Raw genomic sequence first — 16,707 nt, forward strand, 5'->3', positions numbered from 1 at the left:
AATCAACCTCGTGCCATGCAGAATTCCTCAATTTGGGAAGATGCCTGACAAGCCCAAAAGCCCAATTGACAAGTTTGTATTGTGTTATTGCAGTACCAGGTACACTGGTTGACACTATAGCTGTGATACTCAGCATGGGGTTCAATGCTAATACATTTTCTAGTTTCCTAAATGCTGTTTAGCTTGCCCCAAATTAAAGTTAAACAGCCGCACCTGAATTGACATGATGTGCCAGCGCGGGAGAGCCGAGCCAAGGAAGACAGGGCTTTAGTCTTTCGGAAGGTGTACAGATCATATAGGAAATTCATAGCATTGGATGAATGATCGGACTGGGGGTAGGATAGTGATGTTACTGAGCCCAGCCCAGTTGTATCCCATAGTTATTGTAGTGTATTTTTTGCCAGGTGGAAACCTGGCATACAACAGCTCATTTTATTTTAGTGACCTAGTCATGATTGACTGCCCCTATTAAAGCCAATGTATGTGGTCAGACTCCCAGTCTGACCACATACTCTGAAATGCCGCTTAAGCTATATGAGACTTGTGTAGCAAATCGCGTAGTAGCAACCTAGTCATGATTGGCTGCCTCCGAAGCCCTCACACGACGCAACGCGGCCATAACAAAACACAGTGATTGAACTAACAAAGTTGTTTTTACAAAATTAATTGCATGCCAATTATTTTTGACCCCAGGCAACTTGATGATGGAATTCAGTTGACACTTGAACAAAGCTACATACCAAGACTCATGGTAACAGTTAAAAACATCAACATTGGAAAGAAAAAGGAAGTTAATATCAGAAGAGAAGTGTAAAGTATCTTGGGCTAAATTCACTCGCAGCAGCCTTAAAAGTAACATCTGCCCATTTGCGCCACATTTTAAAGTGATTTGGTAGCTTTTGAATGACCTGTAACAAGACAGACAAAACTAAGAATCTGCACAAAGCCATAACTGCATACCAAGCTGCAAAGATGTGCCAAAAACCTTCACCAAGCTTTATCGGATCTAAGTTTGTGTATGGTGATGGTGACCATATTTCAAAATATGCCACGCTATTTGAACCTAGGTCATTGAAAACCTAAATGGATCCTGTGTATGGTAATTATTAATACAATTATTATTTAAGCACATGTGGTGTTGGAGCTCATGTTATAAGATCATGTGGATTAACCATAATCATTTATCGGCAGCAATACTGGAAAACATGACGCCATATTGGAACCTAATGTTATTTCTGATCTTACTTGGTAGAAATGCCTCCAGAACATGTTCTCTTATATCAAAATGAGGGGGAAATTAAAAAATACTGCCCCTGCAAAAGGATATAGTCAAAAACGTAGGCCCAGTTGAAGCCATTTCAACTGGCAAAAACTGGCGACCATCTTGTAAAATGGAGGAATTATGCGTGGCCCGAGGTTGATTACCAATTAGGGTGGTATAAAGGTAATCTGTGCCAAATGTCATACTTGTATCACCAACTGTGGATTAACCATGAACAGATGTACAGTTATGCAATTTATTGGCAGCCATATTGGAAAACATGCCACCATATTGGAACTTAATGTTATTTTGTATCTTACTTGGTAGAAATACCTCCAGGACATATTCCCTTAGGTGGAAAGCAAAGATTCAGCCTCAGCAAAGTGCTATTGTCCAAAATATAGGTCCAGTTGCAGCCATTTTTAAAACTGGCGGCCATCTTGACAAATTTAGGAATTCTGCATGGCCGCCATATTGAAACCTAAAGTTATTTTGATCTTCTCTTATATCAAAATGATGGTGAAATCAAAGATTTACAGCCCTAGCAAAGTGATATAGTCCAAAACGTATAGGTCCAATTGCAAACTTGCGGCCATCTTGCGGCCATCTTGCGGCCATCTTGAAAAATGGTGGAATTCTGCGTGGCCCGAGGTTGATTATCAATTAGGGTCATATGAAGGTCATCTGTGCCGAATTTCATGCTTTCATCACCAACTGAACTATCACATCAATTTCCCGCCTAGCTACCAACCAACCTCTGATTCTCACTGTGTCCCATCTCTTTATACAAATATAACATGCAGTGGGTGTCACCTTTGTCCCTGTGTGTGTGTGTGTGTGTGTGTGTGTGTGTGTGTGTGTGTGTGTGTGTGTGTGTGTGTGTGTGTGTGTGTGTTAAGTCAAAGACCCCCACCTGTGACAGGCACTGTAGTAATATAATGCAACTGTTAACCTCCTATCATAAAGATTGGCTCTGATCAACCAGGAAGCCCCAGGTGGTCTTCCTGACCTCCTGAAAATAGCCTAGGTATTTGTACAGCTGCCGTAAGCCACGGCCTGTGGTCACAGACCCTACCTACAGATAGCCTTTAGTTCTAGTGGGTCACTTTGGTGAGACACTGGAGTGAGATCAGACTTGCAGAAGTTAAAGTTATATGTACAATTGTGACTAACCATGTAGTTATGCCTATGTTATGATTCATAATACACCACAGTGTAATTTGGACCCACTCCAATTGCTCCCCCACCAGATTTAGAAAGAAAACAGCAGGAGCAATGGATTCCTTTGGTTTCTCATGAGCCAGATTCAAGATGCCACGCCTATCCCGACGTGGTGCTATAATTTGCCTAACCACACCCCAGTCATCCTGACCGGATGCATCAAGTGGAGACCATTTTTGCATGACCAGGTTGTCAGTTAGAAAATCCCCCTTTGACATGCACTCCACCTCATTAGAGCCGTCAACCAGCTCTGTCACCTCCACCTTCTCCTCAGACATGAGCTTCACTTTAGACAGGGCCACGCCTCCTGACTCACCAGACAGGGACACCTCTGTCTCACATGGGGTACTGGCCTGCTGCGTCTCCACCAAAACCACGTCGGCCCCACCCACAACAGCACCATTAGTCCCACCCCCATCTAGATCTACAAGAAAGCTCTCACTCAAGTCAATTTCATCATTATAGCTTACCAGCTTCTCATCAGACCAGTTTACATCAAACGAGGCAAAAATGGTTGGAACAGTCACCCCCACCTCATGTTCACTTGGTGCCATAGGGACTGGCACCACCTCAGGGGTCATCAACAACGTTCCACCAGGTACATTAGACTCAGTACAGGTTTCTTCCGAAACTATTGGAACCACACTAACAAAGTCAACCAGGTTGAGGAGCCAAACCAAGCTCTAATTCACTCAGACAAATGGCCTTTGTGTACTCCTCCCTAAGCCGCACTAATTCAAGTTTAGCATTCTCTCTGCTTCTCTCGAGATTACTACGCATCCTTTCGAGCTCTAACTCCTTCAGCCGAATGAGATTCTCCATAGACAGTTCAACCACATACTTTGAGGATTCAGGACTAGAAGGACAAGGAAGCACCCCCCTATCACTCAAGCCCACCCACAACACCCGTTTGAGAACTGGCTTTCTCTCTTGTGAAGCCACAGGTATCTTGTAGTGATCTGCAATTAAACCCAAATGCTCTTTGGCACAGTGATGGGAAACCTCTAATGTAGGGTCTCTCACAAAACCATCAAGTTTGAACTCCATGATTATTCAAAGAAGATTAAAGATTAAACAAAGAAGTCAGCTTTCACGAAAACAGGCTATACCTGCACAGACCAACTTAAAGGTCAACCAAAACAAAAGGTTACTGAAATATAAGATAACTAGGTTACCCCAACACAAAAACAGTACACCTTAGACTACAGTAGAAATTTGGAAAAAAAAACAAATGGGATGTCACTCAACAGGTCACTGCATACACTTAAAGGGTTACAAAACCACACAAAACAGCACCTGACAAAATCCCCCTCAGACTAGAGACTCTCACTGCCACTAGAGCTCTGCTAGTCATCAGTTTTAAGACCAAATGTTTACACTACACACACACAAGAATATTTTGCAAAATCTCCCAATTCAATTATGTTTGTGCAAAATTAGCTTTTGACGAGCCCCCAATTATGTTACGGCCCTTTACAATTTGCTCAAACAGCAAGGACCATAACATAATCAGGACACAAAGCCAGGTTAAAAGTTTACCAAAAATATAACCAATTCATTTAAAATTGAAATCGGGAATTAAATAGCACTGAACACTGAACAAATATAGGGTTAAAGTAATAAATGCCGAAAACAATAATAAAGATAAACGCAAGACCTAACTAGGCATCCTACAAACAAACATATGGGCTAGCAAACTAATAAATGGGGGAGCCTGGGGAGCTATGCACTATGTGCATGTCGGAGTCCCCAGACTCCCCATAAACTACCAAAACAAAATAAGAACTAAACTAAACAGAAACCAAACGGCAAACAAGTACTCACTACCAGCCCAGTAACTGAAAGTAACGAAAGCGCAACAGAACACAGGGGACCACAACTTTTCAGGTTGGGTGTTTTGGGAGACAATGAGCTGCTCTCCACAGCTCCTCTTTATAGCCTGCTCCTAATCATACAACAAGGCACAGCTGACACAGGGTGTGGCAGCCAGAGCCATCAGGTGATTGACAGGTGTCTGTCTCTTTAGACCAGCAGAGGTCAGCAATGTCTTATGTCACAGGCACTATACAACAGAAGAAAGACAACATTAGGGAACCAACAGATAAACAAATGATAGAGTCTTATGTGCAAGCACCTAACACATGCAGTTTTATAATGTAGTTTTATAGTATTATCATGTAATTTTATCATGTAATGTTATCATGACGTTTTATCCTGTACTTTTATCATGTAGTTTTATCATGTAGTTTTATAGTATTATCATGTAGTTTTATCCTGTAGTTTTATCCTGTAGTTTTATCATGTAGTTTTATCATGTAGTTTTATCCTGTAGTTTTATCCTGTAGTTTTATCATGTAGTTTTATCATGTAGTTTTATCCTGTAGTTTTATTCCTTCTCTATTTGAGCGACCACATCAAACATGAGGTGGATGCTGGCAAATACTGCGGCATGGTCAAGCTGGACCTCCAAAAGGCTTTTGACACCGTGAACCACTCCATACTGGTTAACAAGCTAAAAGCAATTGGTTTCGATAGCACATCAGTGAGCTGGATGCAATCCTACCTGGAGGGGAGAGAACAGATGGTGGAGGTGAATGGAACACTGTCTCCCCCCCCCCCCCCCCCCCCCCCTCCCAGTGAGCTGTGGTGTTCTACCAGGAAGCATACTAGGACCTTTACTGTTCCTAATATATGTTAACGACATGACATCAGCTTGTGACTGCAACTTGTTCCTGTTCGCAGATGACTCTGCACTGCTAATCTCGGACAAGAACAAACTGCAGGTTGAAAAGGCCCTCAGCTCTGAACTCGGTAGAATCTGCACCTGGCTCGCTGATAACAAACTATCTTTACACCTGGTAAAAACTGAATCCATTCTCTTTGGATCTAATAGTAATCTCAGCAAGGCAAATTACTTCTTGGTTAGAGTGGGTGACAAAGTTATCACACGTAAATATGAAATTACCTACCTACAGTAGGTTCCATCATCTTTCCAGTGATAAAATGGCCACCAAAGTAATAAAAAAACCAAAGAACAAGATTAATTTACAGGATCTCCTCACTGGTCAACAAAAACACCTTGAAGACCTTAACAGGAGCCCTCATACAAGGTTTATTTGACTATGCATGCACCTCCTGGTACCACAGCACCTCTAAGGCCCTTAAAACTAGGCTCCAGACTTCCCAAAACAAACTGGTCAGGACCCTACTTGGCCTCACCCCCCAAACCCACCTCACCCCTGCCCACTTTGACAGGCTGGAATGCTTAGGGTCGACGACAGAGTACAGCATCTTGCAATGGGTCTGGTCCACAAGATTCGATACACCACCAAGATACCCATGTACCATATGTCTAGATACTTCTTTAAAGGACCACTTCACCACTTTTCAACCTATCTTCATATAATAGGTCCTCACTAATAATAATGATAAAATGGCTACTCAGTCTGTGTCTCATAGGAGGGCCGTGGGCAGTTCAGAAACCCGTCCACCAGTGACATCATATAGGCAGATATTTTTTTAACCAAGATTTTTCTACAACAATATTTAGATTTGTATTAGCATGAGAACGATGGCTTCCATTTTCACATTGCAAGTTTTCAGTACTAGAAAGCCTGCAGTTGCTATTAGCTTGGATTCCCCATCGATGATGTCACTGGTGGACGGCTTTCTGAACTGCCCCACAGACCTCCCATGAGACACAGACTGAGTGGGAAAAAATGGTGGTATTTTATCATGATTTTTAGTGAGGACCTAGTATATGAAGATAGGTTGAAAAGTCATGAAGTGGTCCTTTAATGTTAACGAAGTCCACACCCACAACACCAGAGGGAGTGCAACAAACCATGTACAATCCAGATTCGGCACAAACAAGGGACTAAATTATTTCCGCTCCTATGCAACCAAAATGTGAAACGCCCTACCAACAGTCATTAAGACATGGGAATCCCTTGACTCCTTCAAAACCGCTCTCAAAGGGCACCTATGGACAGCTGCAATTCAAAACTGACACCCATAAAATCCCCATGTTCTTTGACTATATAGAAGTGTCTATTTGTATGTCTCTAAATGTTTTGATGAATTGAACAAGGTGGACCCTCTTGTAAACAAGTGTAATGCTTAATTGGGTTGTCCACTCACAGTTAACAGTCTTTGTATTGAGTATGTGCTTGAAATGTACTGTAATTCTGCAAACTGTTAATACATATTTCAATCAATCAATCAATCAATAGATTAGGCAGTCATGGGAAACTCATACACACTCAGCCCGCGCTCTCATCCGTCTCTATGATTGGTGGGGCGCACAACCCCACACTATACTTTACTGAGCTGAACATATAAAAGGTCTCGCACAGCTCTCTTCCAGCACATTCATTTCTTCGAGCTATTATTACTCTACAAATACATCTACAAAATGAGCGGCAGAGGCAAGACCAAAACAGAATGGGCCTCATGCGCCAATAAGTTCCTAACTTTTCCTCTTACATTTCTTCCTAAGTGAATTCCTAAGAGTAGTCCAGTCAGATTCATGAAACGTTCTTAAGTAGGCAGAATTGTTCGTAAGCATGTTCTTATGATGATGAATCCAAATCCTCGTAACTTGAAGGGGTGTGCCAGTTCATTAAAATGATCATAGGTAGACGCCCCACATATCCTAATTAACAACCTAATTACCATAGGGAACCGCCCCACCAATCCCATATAAGGCATTGGGAATTCACTTTCCTACCTATGTTCACCCAGGTGGGTGTGGTTTTGCATGACTCCATGGCCTTGCCTGCAGTCACACCTGTGTGTGATTGCAGCACACAGAAATCACAGGACCTCACACATAGAAATAAAGTTGAGTGAAGTCAAGAATACCTAAACTAAAGTCTAAATATGGTGGAACACCAGACTCCAATAATGCTGTGGAGGTACTGAAGTGAACAGAACTTTTCAATATTTCAATATTTTCAATAATCATGAATGTATTTCATTATTTATCTCACAATAGTCAACTTGGTGGGGGGGAGATGATGGTGGGTGCATGGGGTGGGGGTTATGTGGTGGGTATGGTGCGTTGGGTTGGGTTGTGAACTCTAAACCAGTGGTTCTCAAACATTTTCATGTCAAGGACCCCCAAATTGACATGCATTCTGCAGACCCCCATATGAAAATATTTTCTGCTAGGGAAATGTTTTGAAGATTTATCAAAATGTTTCGAAAATAGCCAAACTACAAGCTCAAAATGGGCAGTAATGGGACGCGTTTGTGAGCTTGTAGATTGGCTATTTTCAAAGTAAAAAATGGGATTAAAGTGGTAAATGTTCCATATTTTGCTGTGGACTGCCTGGAACTTCCTCAAGGACCCCTTGAGGTCCTCAGACCAAACTTTGAGCATCATGCAGATGGCGCTGTTTTTCCTTTATGTTTTCAGATTGCACTTAAGAACGAAAAAGGCACCCTAAGAGTGCTCCACAGTGTGCGTAGATTCTGTTCTTACCTACAAACAAATCACAGCTAAGAAAAGATTGAGGGATCCCAAAACCTTCTTAAAAACTTCCTAAGTGGGTCTAAGAACAAATTTCCTCTTAAGAACTTCTTAAGAACGGTTGGCGCATGAGGCCCAATGGGCCTCATGCGCCATACTTTGAAAATAGCCAATATACAAGCTCACAAACGCGTCCCATTACTGCCCATTTTGAGCTTGTAGATCGGCTATTTTCAAAACATTTTGATAAATCTTCAAAACATTACCCTAGCAGAAAATATTTTCATATGGGGGTCTTCAGAATGCATGTCAATTTGGGGGGACCTTGACATGAAAATGTTTGAGAACCACTGGTTTAGAGTTCACAACCCAACCCAAACAAACGCACCATACCCACCACATAACACCCCCCCCCCCCTGCCATCACCCCCCCCCCCCCCCCAGTTGATTATTGTGAGATAAATAATAAAATACATTCATGAATATTGAAAATATTAAAATATTGAAATATTGAAAATGTGAACATTTCTGTTCACTTCAGTACCTCCACAGTATTATTGATTTTTAATGTTTGGAGTCTGGTGTTCCACCATATTTAGACTTTAGTTTAGGTATTCTTGACTTCACTCAACTTTATTTCTATGTGTGAGGTCCTGTGAGCTGCAATCACACACAGGTGTGACTGCAGGCAAGGTCATGGACACCGTCTCCACACCATAGCGCAAAACATTCTTAAGCTGCGCACTTCTTAAGCTCTGCGCAGCTTAAATTCTGAGTTTTTAGACAGCTGGTGGATGGAAAAGAAGCTCCACCTCCGCGGAAGACTTGAGCGGAGGAGAGCGTTTCCGGGAATCTGGCCGTCGCGCAAGAATTCAGCGGAGGTGGAGCTTAATTTCCATCCACCAGCTGTCTAAAAACTCAAGCTTTAAGCTGCGCGCAGCCGAGAACGTGCGCAGCTCTTTCGACCGTGTGGCAGCACCTGGAGTCATGCAAAACTACACCCACCTGGGTGAACACAGGTAGGAAAGTGAATTCCCAATGCCTTATATGGGATTGGTGGGGCGGTTCCCTATGGTAATTAGGATGCTAATTAGGATATGTGGGGCGTCTACCTATGATAATTTGAATGAACTGGCACACCCCTTCAAGTTACGAGGATTTGGATTCATCATCATAAGAACATGCTTACCAACAATTCTGCCTACTTAAGAACGTTTCATGAATCTGACTGGACTTCTCTTAGGAATTCACTTAGGAAGAAATGTAAGAGGAAAAGTTAGGAACTTATTGGCGCATGAGGCCCAGTGGGTGGCTCTTAAAAGAGCCTTTGTGGGAGTTTGTTCAGTCGAAATGAAGGTTTATTTCTTGGCGGCTTTCTCGTTCTTCTTGGGCAGCAGAACAGCCTGGATGTTGGGCAGCACACCGCCCTGAGCGATGGTCACTCCACCCAGCAGTTTGTTGAGCTCCTCGTCGTTGCGGACGGCCAGCTGGAGGTGACGGGGGATGATACGACTCTTCTTGTTGTCACGGGCAGCGTTTCCAGCCAACTCCAGGATCTCAGCGGTCAGATACTCGAGGACAGCCGCCAGATAGACCGGGGCGCCGGCACCGACTCTCTGGGCATAGTTGCCTTTACGGAGCAGCAGGTCCTCACATCAAAGTACCTCTCACTTTACCATTCGGCTACTGAGCCGTGGTAGAATAAATGCAACACAGTATACATATATACGTTAAAAGGAGAACATTACCTGGGCTCAAGTGACTACAGTGCTAAAGTGGGCCAGTTTAAGTGCGTGTGCAGTCTCTTCAGGTCTATGGTTTTTCTCCTTTTTAGTTCCGTTCTGATTTGCAGTGTTTGCATCTATTATCATGTTGTCCATTGATATTTTGCATCGAGTCACACAAATGCAAACCCAAAATAAATCATAATTTTCTTTTCTGCAGTTAAAGACACCGTATAAAATGTTTCTGTGACATGGTACCCTCACGCCTATATCGTGCATCTTGCTCCAGACTGCCTTCGACCTATTGCAGTCTATGAGCAAGTGCCACATGGTCTCTAATTCGTCACAGTCTGGCATGGGGCATTCCGTTGTGGTCACAAAGCAGCTCCATTTAACCACTGCTCTAGCTGGTAGTCTACCATGGGCAGTTAGCCACATAACGTCCTGCATGTTCCCAGTGACGAGGCCGCTGTTCAAATTATTTACCAGGTTTTTACTTTCTTCAAAGGAGCAGTGTTTAAAAAGTACCATACCTCCATATATCTTATTACTTATTCAATTACATATTATTTTATTTGATTGGGTTCCCCAGTTAATATTTAAATTGCTATATTTCGTGGTGAAGTCCCCATATGCCAATTTACAATATGGCAGTGACAGTCTGCCCCTGCCCCTCTGTTTTCTCCATGTTTTGGGGTCTCCTACCCAGGCTGCTCCACACAGAATGGGCCTCATGCGCCAATAAGTTCCTAACTTTTCCTCTTACATTTCTTCCTAAGTGAATTCCTAAGAGAAGTCCAGTCAGATTCATGAAACGTTCTTAAGTAGGCAGAATTGTTCGTAAGCATGTTCTTATGATGATGAATCCAAATCCTCGTAACTTGAAGGGGTGTGCCAGTTCATTCAAATTATCATAGGTAGACGCCCCACATATCCTAATTAGCATCCTAATTACCATAGGGAACCGCCCCACCAATCCCATATAAGGCATTGGGAATTCACTTTCCTACCTGTGTTCACCCAGGTGGGTGTAGTTTTGCATGACTCCATGGCCTTGCCTGCAGTCACACCTGTGTGTGATTGCAGCTCACAGGACCTCACACATAGAAATAAAGTTGAGTGAAGTCAAGAATCCCTAAACTAAAGTCTAAATATGGTGGAACACCAGACTCCAAACATTAAAAATAAATAATACTGTGGAGGTACTGAAGTGAACAGAAATTCTCACATTTTCAATATTTTAATATTTCATGAATGTATTTTATTATTTATCTCACAATAGTCAACTGGGGGGGGGGGGGGGGTTGATGGCGGGGGGGTTATGTGGTGGGTATGGTGCGTTTGTTTGGGTTGGGTTGTGAACTCTAAACCAGTGGTTCTCAAACATTTTCATGTCAAGGACCCCCAAATTGACATGCATTCTGCAGACCCCCATATGAAAATATTTTCTGCTAGGGTAATGTTTTGAAGATTTATCAAAATGTTTTGAAAATAGCCGATCTACAAGCTCAAAATGGGCAGTAATGGGACGCGTTTGTGAGCTTGTATATTGGCTATTTTCAAAGTATAAAATGGGATTAAAGTGGTAAAATATTCCATATTTTGCTGTGGACTGCCTGGAACTTCCTCAAGGACCCCTTGAGGTCCTCAGACCAAACTTTGAGCATCATGCAGATGGCGCTGTTTTCCCTTTATGTTTTCAGATTGCACTTAAGAACGAAAAAGGCACCCTAAGGCTTCGTACACACCTTTCGGACACACAGATCTGTCCGACCGACCACTGATTACATTTTTATGATTTGATGCCTCCATGTCCCACAATACTTTGCGCGATTTGGGCGGTGCTACAATACGCGGAAATAGATGCACATATGTTCAGTGTAGTTTTCTTGACTGCAGCAGCAGCTAGCGGTAGTTTGTCGAGGCCGTTTTTCACACTCAAAGTTCACTTAGAAGGTCCGGATCAAGGACCAAATATTTGCATTTTTATTTTGGTCCGTTTGGTGTTCACACTGGACTTTGTAAAGCGTACCAAATATGTAAACAAATGACACGTGGACATGTTAAGCGAACCAAATAGTGAAAAAAAGAAAAGGTCATTTTACGACGGAGGGAAAAATAACATGAGGGGGTGCGGGAAATCACTGTCTACAATTTTTGGGCGCAACCTTCAGTCACACAGAGAAGAGAACAGCAACATGAATCATGATTGCAGCAACAACTTGAAATTGCATTAATTCTTAATAATTATTTTATTAGCCAAATAAGACAACAGATGAACAGAGGAGCAGGTGTTTGAACAATAATGTGCTTGCTGCTGGTGCATACAATTCACCGGAGACGTATAGCCTACAACAAAGTATCCCCGAATCCCGATAAAAAGGACTTTTCTTCCATGTGTGCACCTTAACCTGATTCGATATAGGCCTATGTTATTTCTGCGCATCAAATCGACGGGCATTTCCATGTTAAACTTGAAGCCGTGCTGGTCAGTTAAGCTTCAAGTCAGAACAGCTCCGCTGCAGTTGACCTATATCACGTCTTTTGCTATAGTGATGTAATCAATTAATCATTTAGGACCACCTGTGTAGCTTATTTAACATTTGCTCCATTGGCTCTTTATGCGTGCGGCCGTGCGCTAGAGCGAGACAGGATGATTTCAAATATTTCTCTGTCTGCGTCTCTCCCATAGAGCTATAAAATATATCGGGTCTCTCCCCCCACATGTGCGCGCGTCATAACTTTGCGTGGTGGCGGTGGCGCATGCTTAAAATAAACAGATCTACAAGCTTACATCGTGTACCATACCGTAAGTACCATTCGTGTCGATAACTTGTACATCTGTTATATTTGCGCATGTGAACCTCGTACGCTGCCATTACATTTCTACTCTAGGCTACTCATAGACATATATGCGTCTACTATTAAAATCAATAGTGATCCCCGTAAAAAAGACATGCTTTTAGAACTAATTATTAATGCAGCCTCACAACTGCCGAGGCCCGACGGCTATTTTGGCTATCGTCCTGTATTTCTGTATATAGAATAGAACTTAGCAGACTGGACTCACTCACTGGAGACAGCCGTGCGCAACTTGGACTCTCCAAGTTACGCACGGCCATAGCCAAAAGAAGACATACAAACAAGCGATATAATAGTCTGTGTCACGTAACTCAGAAGACTACAGCCTAAACCCCACCCAGTGCTGTCAAGAACGGAAGTTCTCTCCTATTAGTTGGCGGTTAAAAACCACCCTTCTGTCCGATCTGAAGTCCCACCCTGTTCGTTGGCTGTTTTGACTACAAGGTGTCCGATGTGTTTGTTGTGCCCTCCGCCCCCACATCGGACAGGTTTGTCCGATCAAACGACGTGACTCCCATTGAAAATGAATTGGAGCAGCAATCAAATAGCAATCAGGCATCGCACACGGACCAAACATTTGTTCTTTAGGTGTGTACGCAGCCTAAGAGTGCTCCACAGTGTGCGTAGATTCTGTTCTTACCTACGAACAAATCACAGCTAAGAAAAGATTGAGGGATCCCAAAACCTTCTTAAAAACTTCTTAAGTGGGTCTAAGAACAAATTTCCTCTTAAGAACTTCTTAAGAACGGTTGGCGCATGAGGCCCACTGTTTCTACATAAGAGTAATTTCCAATATTCTAAATGCGCACTTATAGCTTAACTTTCTATTTATCCTGTCTGTCCACATGGCTGCAATCATTAAGAGCACAGCAGGTTATTGCTTAATTTCTTCAGTTTGAATGGAAAAAATAGTGAAATGAACCTACACTGCTGTGTAATGGTAGTTACATTCTTTTCCCGCTCTATTGTACACTAATCCCGCTCTATTGTACACTAATGAGGGCCTACGTGTTTACCGTACCAAATGCTGTTGGTGTACCATGATTGCAGCATTAGATCTAGTAATTTAACTAGATCAGCATTACTTAAATTCAATTTATAAGATTTGAATCTACACATCCCGGAGGGTAACAAGACAACTCACCCCTTTTGCCACTTTTGGTGAGTTGTCAGGACAACTATGTCACCATTAGTTCAGTAAAGTATATAAAAGAGCTCAAAGGCTACATATTCAGTCAGGACAACTCACCCCGAACATCCGGACAACTCACCAGGGGTGAGATGTCTTCACTTTTGGCCACTTTCGGGGTGAGTTGTCTGACTGAATATGAAGCCTTTGAGCTCTTTTATATACTTTACTGAACTAATGGTGACATAGTTCCTATTGGATATTGAAGTAGTCTATTTTCAGAACTTTACAACAACAACAATAATATATAAGTATAATTAAGTCAAGGCATGATAGCACAATCACAATATAGGCTACAGATGTAAATATATTTATGACACAGTAAAATGTCGAAAATGAGTGCTATTCCCCTTTAAGTATGTCAAGGTCAAATTCATACATTTAATAAAACTTACAAATACAAACATTGTTTGTATGTAGGCTACCCAGTAGCCTACCCATATGATTAGATGAATGTGCAACATAGTTTCCATCTTCCAAGCATATTCCAGCCAAAATGGAGATCTTAAATTGTTGAAATGTTTTTAAACCCGATTCCACTCATTTCCTTGTATAATCTGAATTATTTAGCCCATTTATCCTTAATATAATCTAGATTCATTCAACCTTATCTTCCTGAATTAAAGTGTGTGTGTACTGTAAATTCACATTAATGTCAGACTTGGACTAACTAGCAGACATGCATTGTAATGGCCATGTTGATGGATAAACTCTTTATTTGAAAATATGGGTGGTCCTTAAAAGGACCGGTGTTTTGTAATAGCAAACTATGGAGTTTACTTGGAGCTGGTGTACTTGGTCACAGCCTTGGTGCCTTCAGACACGGCGTGCTTGGCCAGCTCACCGGGGAGCAGCAGGCGGACGGCGGTCTGAATCTCCCGGGATGAGATGGTGGAGCGCTTGTTGTAGTGAGCCAGTTTGGAGGCTTCACCGGCGATGCGCTCAAAGATGTCGTTGACGAAGGAGTTCATGATGCCCATGGCCTTGGAAGAGACACCGGTATCGGGATGGACCTGCTTCAGGACTTTGTATATGTAGATAGCGTAGCTCTCCTTCCTGGACTTTCTGCGCTTCTTGCCGCCCTTAGCTGCGGTCTTGGCGACGGCTTTCTTGGAGCCCTTCTTGGGCGCTGGTTTCGCTACTTCAGGCATGGTTCTTTCTCACAGAGTGTGTTAAAGAATAAAGAAGTAAATTATTTTAGGCGCTGCACCAGTATTTATAGCATGCCTATGCAAATGAAGTATGCGACTACCACCACATGATTGGCTTCAGCTGTCACTGCTCATGTGACCCAAAGAGCCTGGGAGGAGTCTCCCACACTGTCTTTGTTTCTGTATAATGTTCTCCCGCCTGCCTGATATATTGTGTATTGTCCCGCGGGCCGCTAACATAATAGACTACTATTGGCATTTATCATGATATTGGACATTTAGAGTAAATCTACATTTCTATAGTTCTAATTCCATGATCCAATTTAAATCCAGTTGTAATACTTTATATCAATGCACCACTTATATAATATAGTAGTCAGTCAGTCCACTTACAAACAGACTTTTGATTGATTGATTGATTTATTAACAGTTTGCAGAATTACAGTACATTTCAAGTACAACTCAATACAACAACTGTTAACTGTGAGTGGACGACACCATAAAGCATTACACTTGTTTACAATAGGGCCCACCATTTTCAATTCATCAAAACAATTTAGATGTACGAATATACACAACTATATAGTCAAAACAGGAAATCATCATAGAGGAGGTAAAAAGAGAAAATAAACATATACAGTGAGGGGGAAAGGTGGGTGGGGGAATTCAGATTTTACGGTTTTCGAATTGCAGCTGTCCGAAGGTGCCCTTTGAGGGCGGTTTTGAAGGAGTCAAGGGATTCACATGTCTTAATGACTGTTGGTAAGGCGTTACACATTTTGGTGGCATAGGAGCGAAATTAATTTAGTCCCTTGTTTTTGCCGAATCTGTGTTGCACATGGTTTGTTGAACTCCCTCTGGTGTTGTGGGTGTGGACTTCGTTGACATTAAGGAAGTATTTAGACAGGTACAGGGGTATCTTGGTGGTGTATTGAATCTTGTGGACCAGACCCATTGCAAGATGCTGTACTCTGTCGTCAACCCTAAGCCATTCCAGCCTGTCAAAGTGGGCAGGGGTGAGGTGGGTTCGGGGAGTGAGGCCAAGTAGTAGCCTGACCAGTTTGTTTTGGGAAGTCTGGAGCCTAGTTTGAATGGCCTTAGAGGTGCTGTGGTACCAGGAGGTGCATCCATAGTCGAAGAAACCTTGTGTGAGGGCTCCTGTTAGGGTCTTCAAGGTGTTTTTGTTGACCAGTGAGGAGATCCTGTATAGGAATCTTGTTATTTGGTTGACTTTTTTTTATTATGTTGGTGGCCATTTTAGATTTGCCTCCAGGATGGAACCTAGGTAGGTAATTTCATCTTTTCGTGTGATAACATTATCGCCCACTCTAATCAATATGTCATCATCAGCCTTGTTGAGATTACTATTTGATCCAAAGAGAATGGATTCAGTTTTTCCCAGGTGTAGAGATAGTTTGTTATCAGCGAACCAGGTGCAGATCATTGTACCGAGCTTTTGATGAACTTCCTGAAATGATTTATGTGGAATACATCACATACAAGGTCAGGCCTAGCCCCTCTCGGACCCCTCCGTAAAGTTTGTTTACTTTACGGAGGGTCCCTATGCATTTATCCCACGCGATATGGTATACAGTTGTAAATACCCTCCTAGTAAGGGCATTTTATCAGGTATTTGACCAATCTGGGAACTAAATCGTTACCAAGAAATGTCTTCACCAATGTGTTTCTAAAGGTGTCTAATAACATATACTAAAAGTTTGAAATTCAACTCCCGTGGGAAATTGAGTTATTAGCATAATATGTGATATATACCCTTAACATCCTATATAAGGCAAAAAAGTCCAAATTTCATCATTCTTTAAGTA

At 42.3% G+C, this 16,707-nt stretch overlaps 2 protein-coding genes across 2 annotated transcripts; both read right to left on the reverse strand.

Moving 5' to 3' along the window:
- Positions 1 to 9,313: 9,313 nt before the first annotated feature.
- LOC306927293 (histone H2A-like) lies at positions 9,314 to 10,036 on the reverse strand (the record flags this gene model as incomplete). The annotated part of the gene is made up of 2 exons (XM_079507002.1): positions 9,314 to 9,604; positions 9,938 to 10,036. The coding sequence occupies 2 exons, from the start codon at positions 10,034 to 10,036 to the stop codon at positions 9,314 to 9,316; spliced, it is 390 nt and encodes a 129-aa protein (XP_079363128.1).
- A 4,470-nt stretch (positions 10,037 to 14,506) lies between these two features.
- Positions 14,507 to 14,881, reverse strand: LOC306930264 (histone H2B-like; the record flags this gene model as incomplete). The annotated part of the gene is made up of 1 exon (XM_079511125.1): positions 14,507 to 14,881. One exon carries the CDS (start codon positions 14,879 to 14,881, stop codon positions 14,507 to 14,509), a length of 375 nt encoding a protein of 124 aa, XP_079367251.1.
- Positions 14,882 to 16,707: the final 1,826 nt, after the last annotated feature.

The sequence above is a fragment of the Electrona antarctica genome (genome assembly GCF_951216825.1).
Source record: "Electrona antarctica genome assembly, chromosome: 1".
NCBI lineage: Eukaryota > Metazoa > Chordata > Actinopteri > Myctophiformes > Myctophidae > Electrona > Electrona antarctica.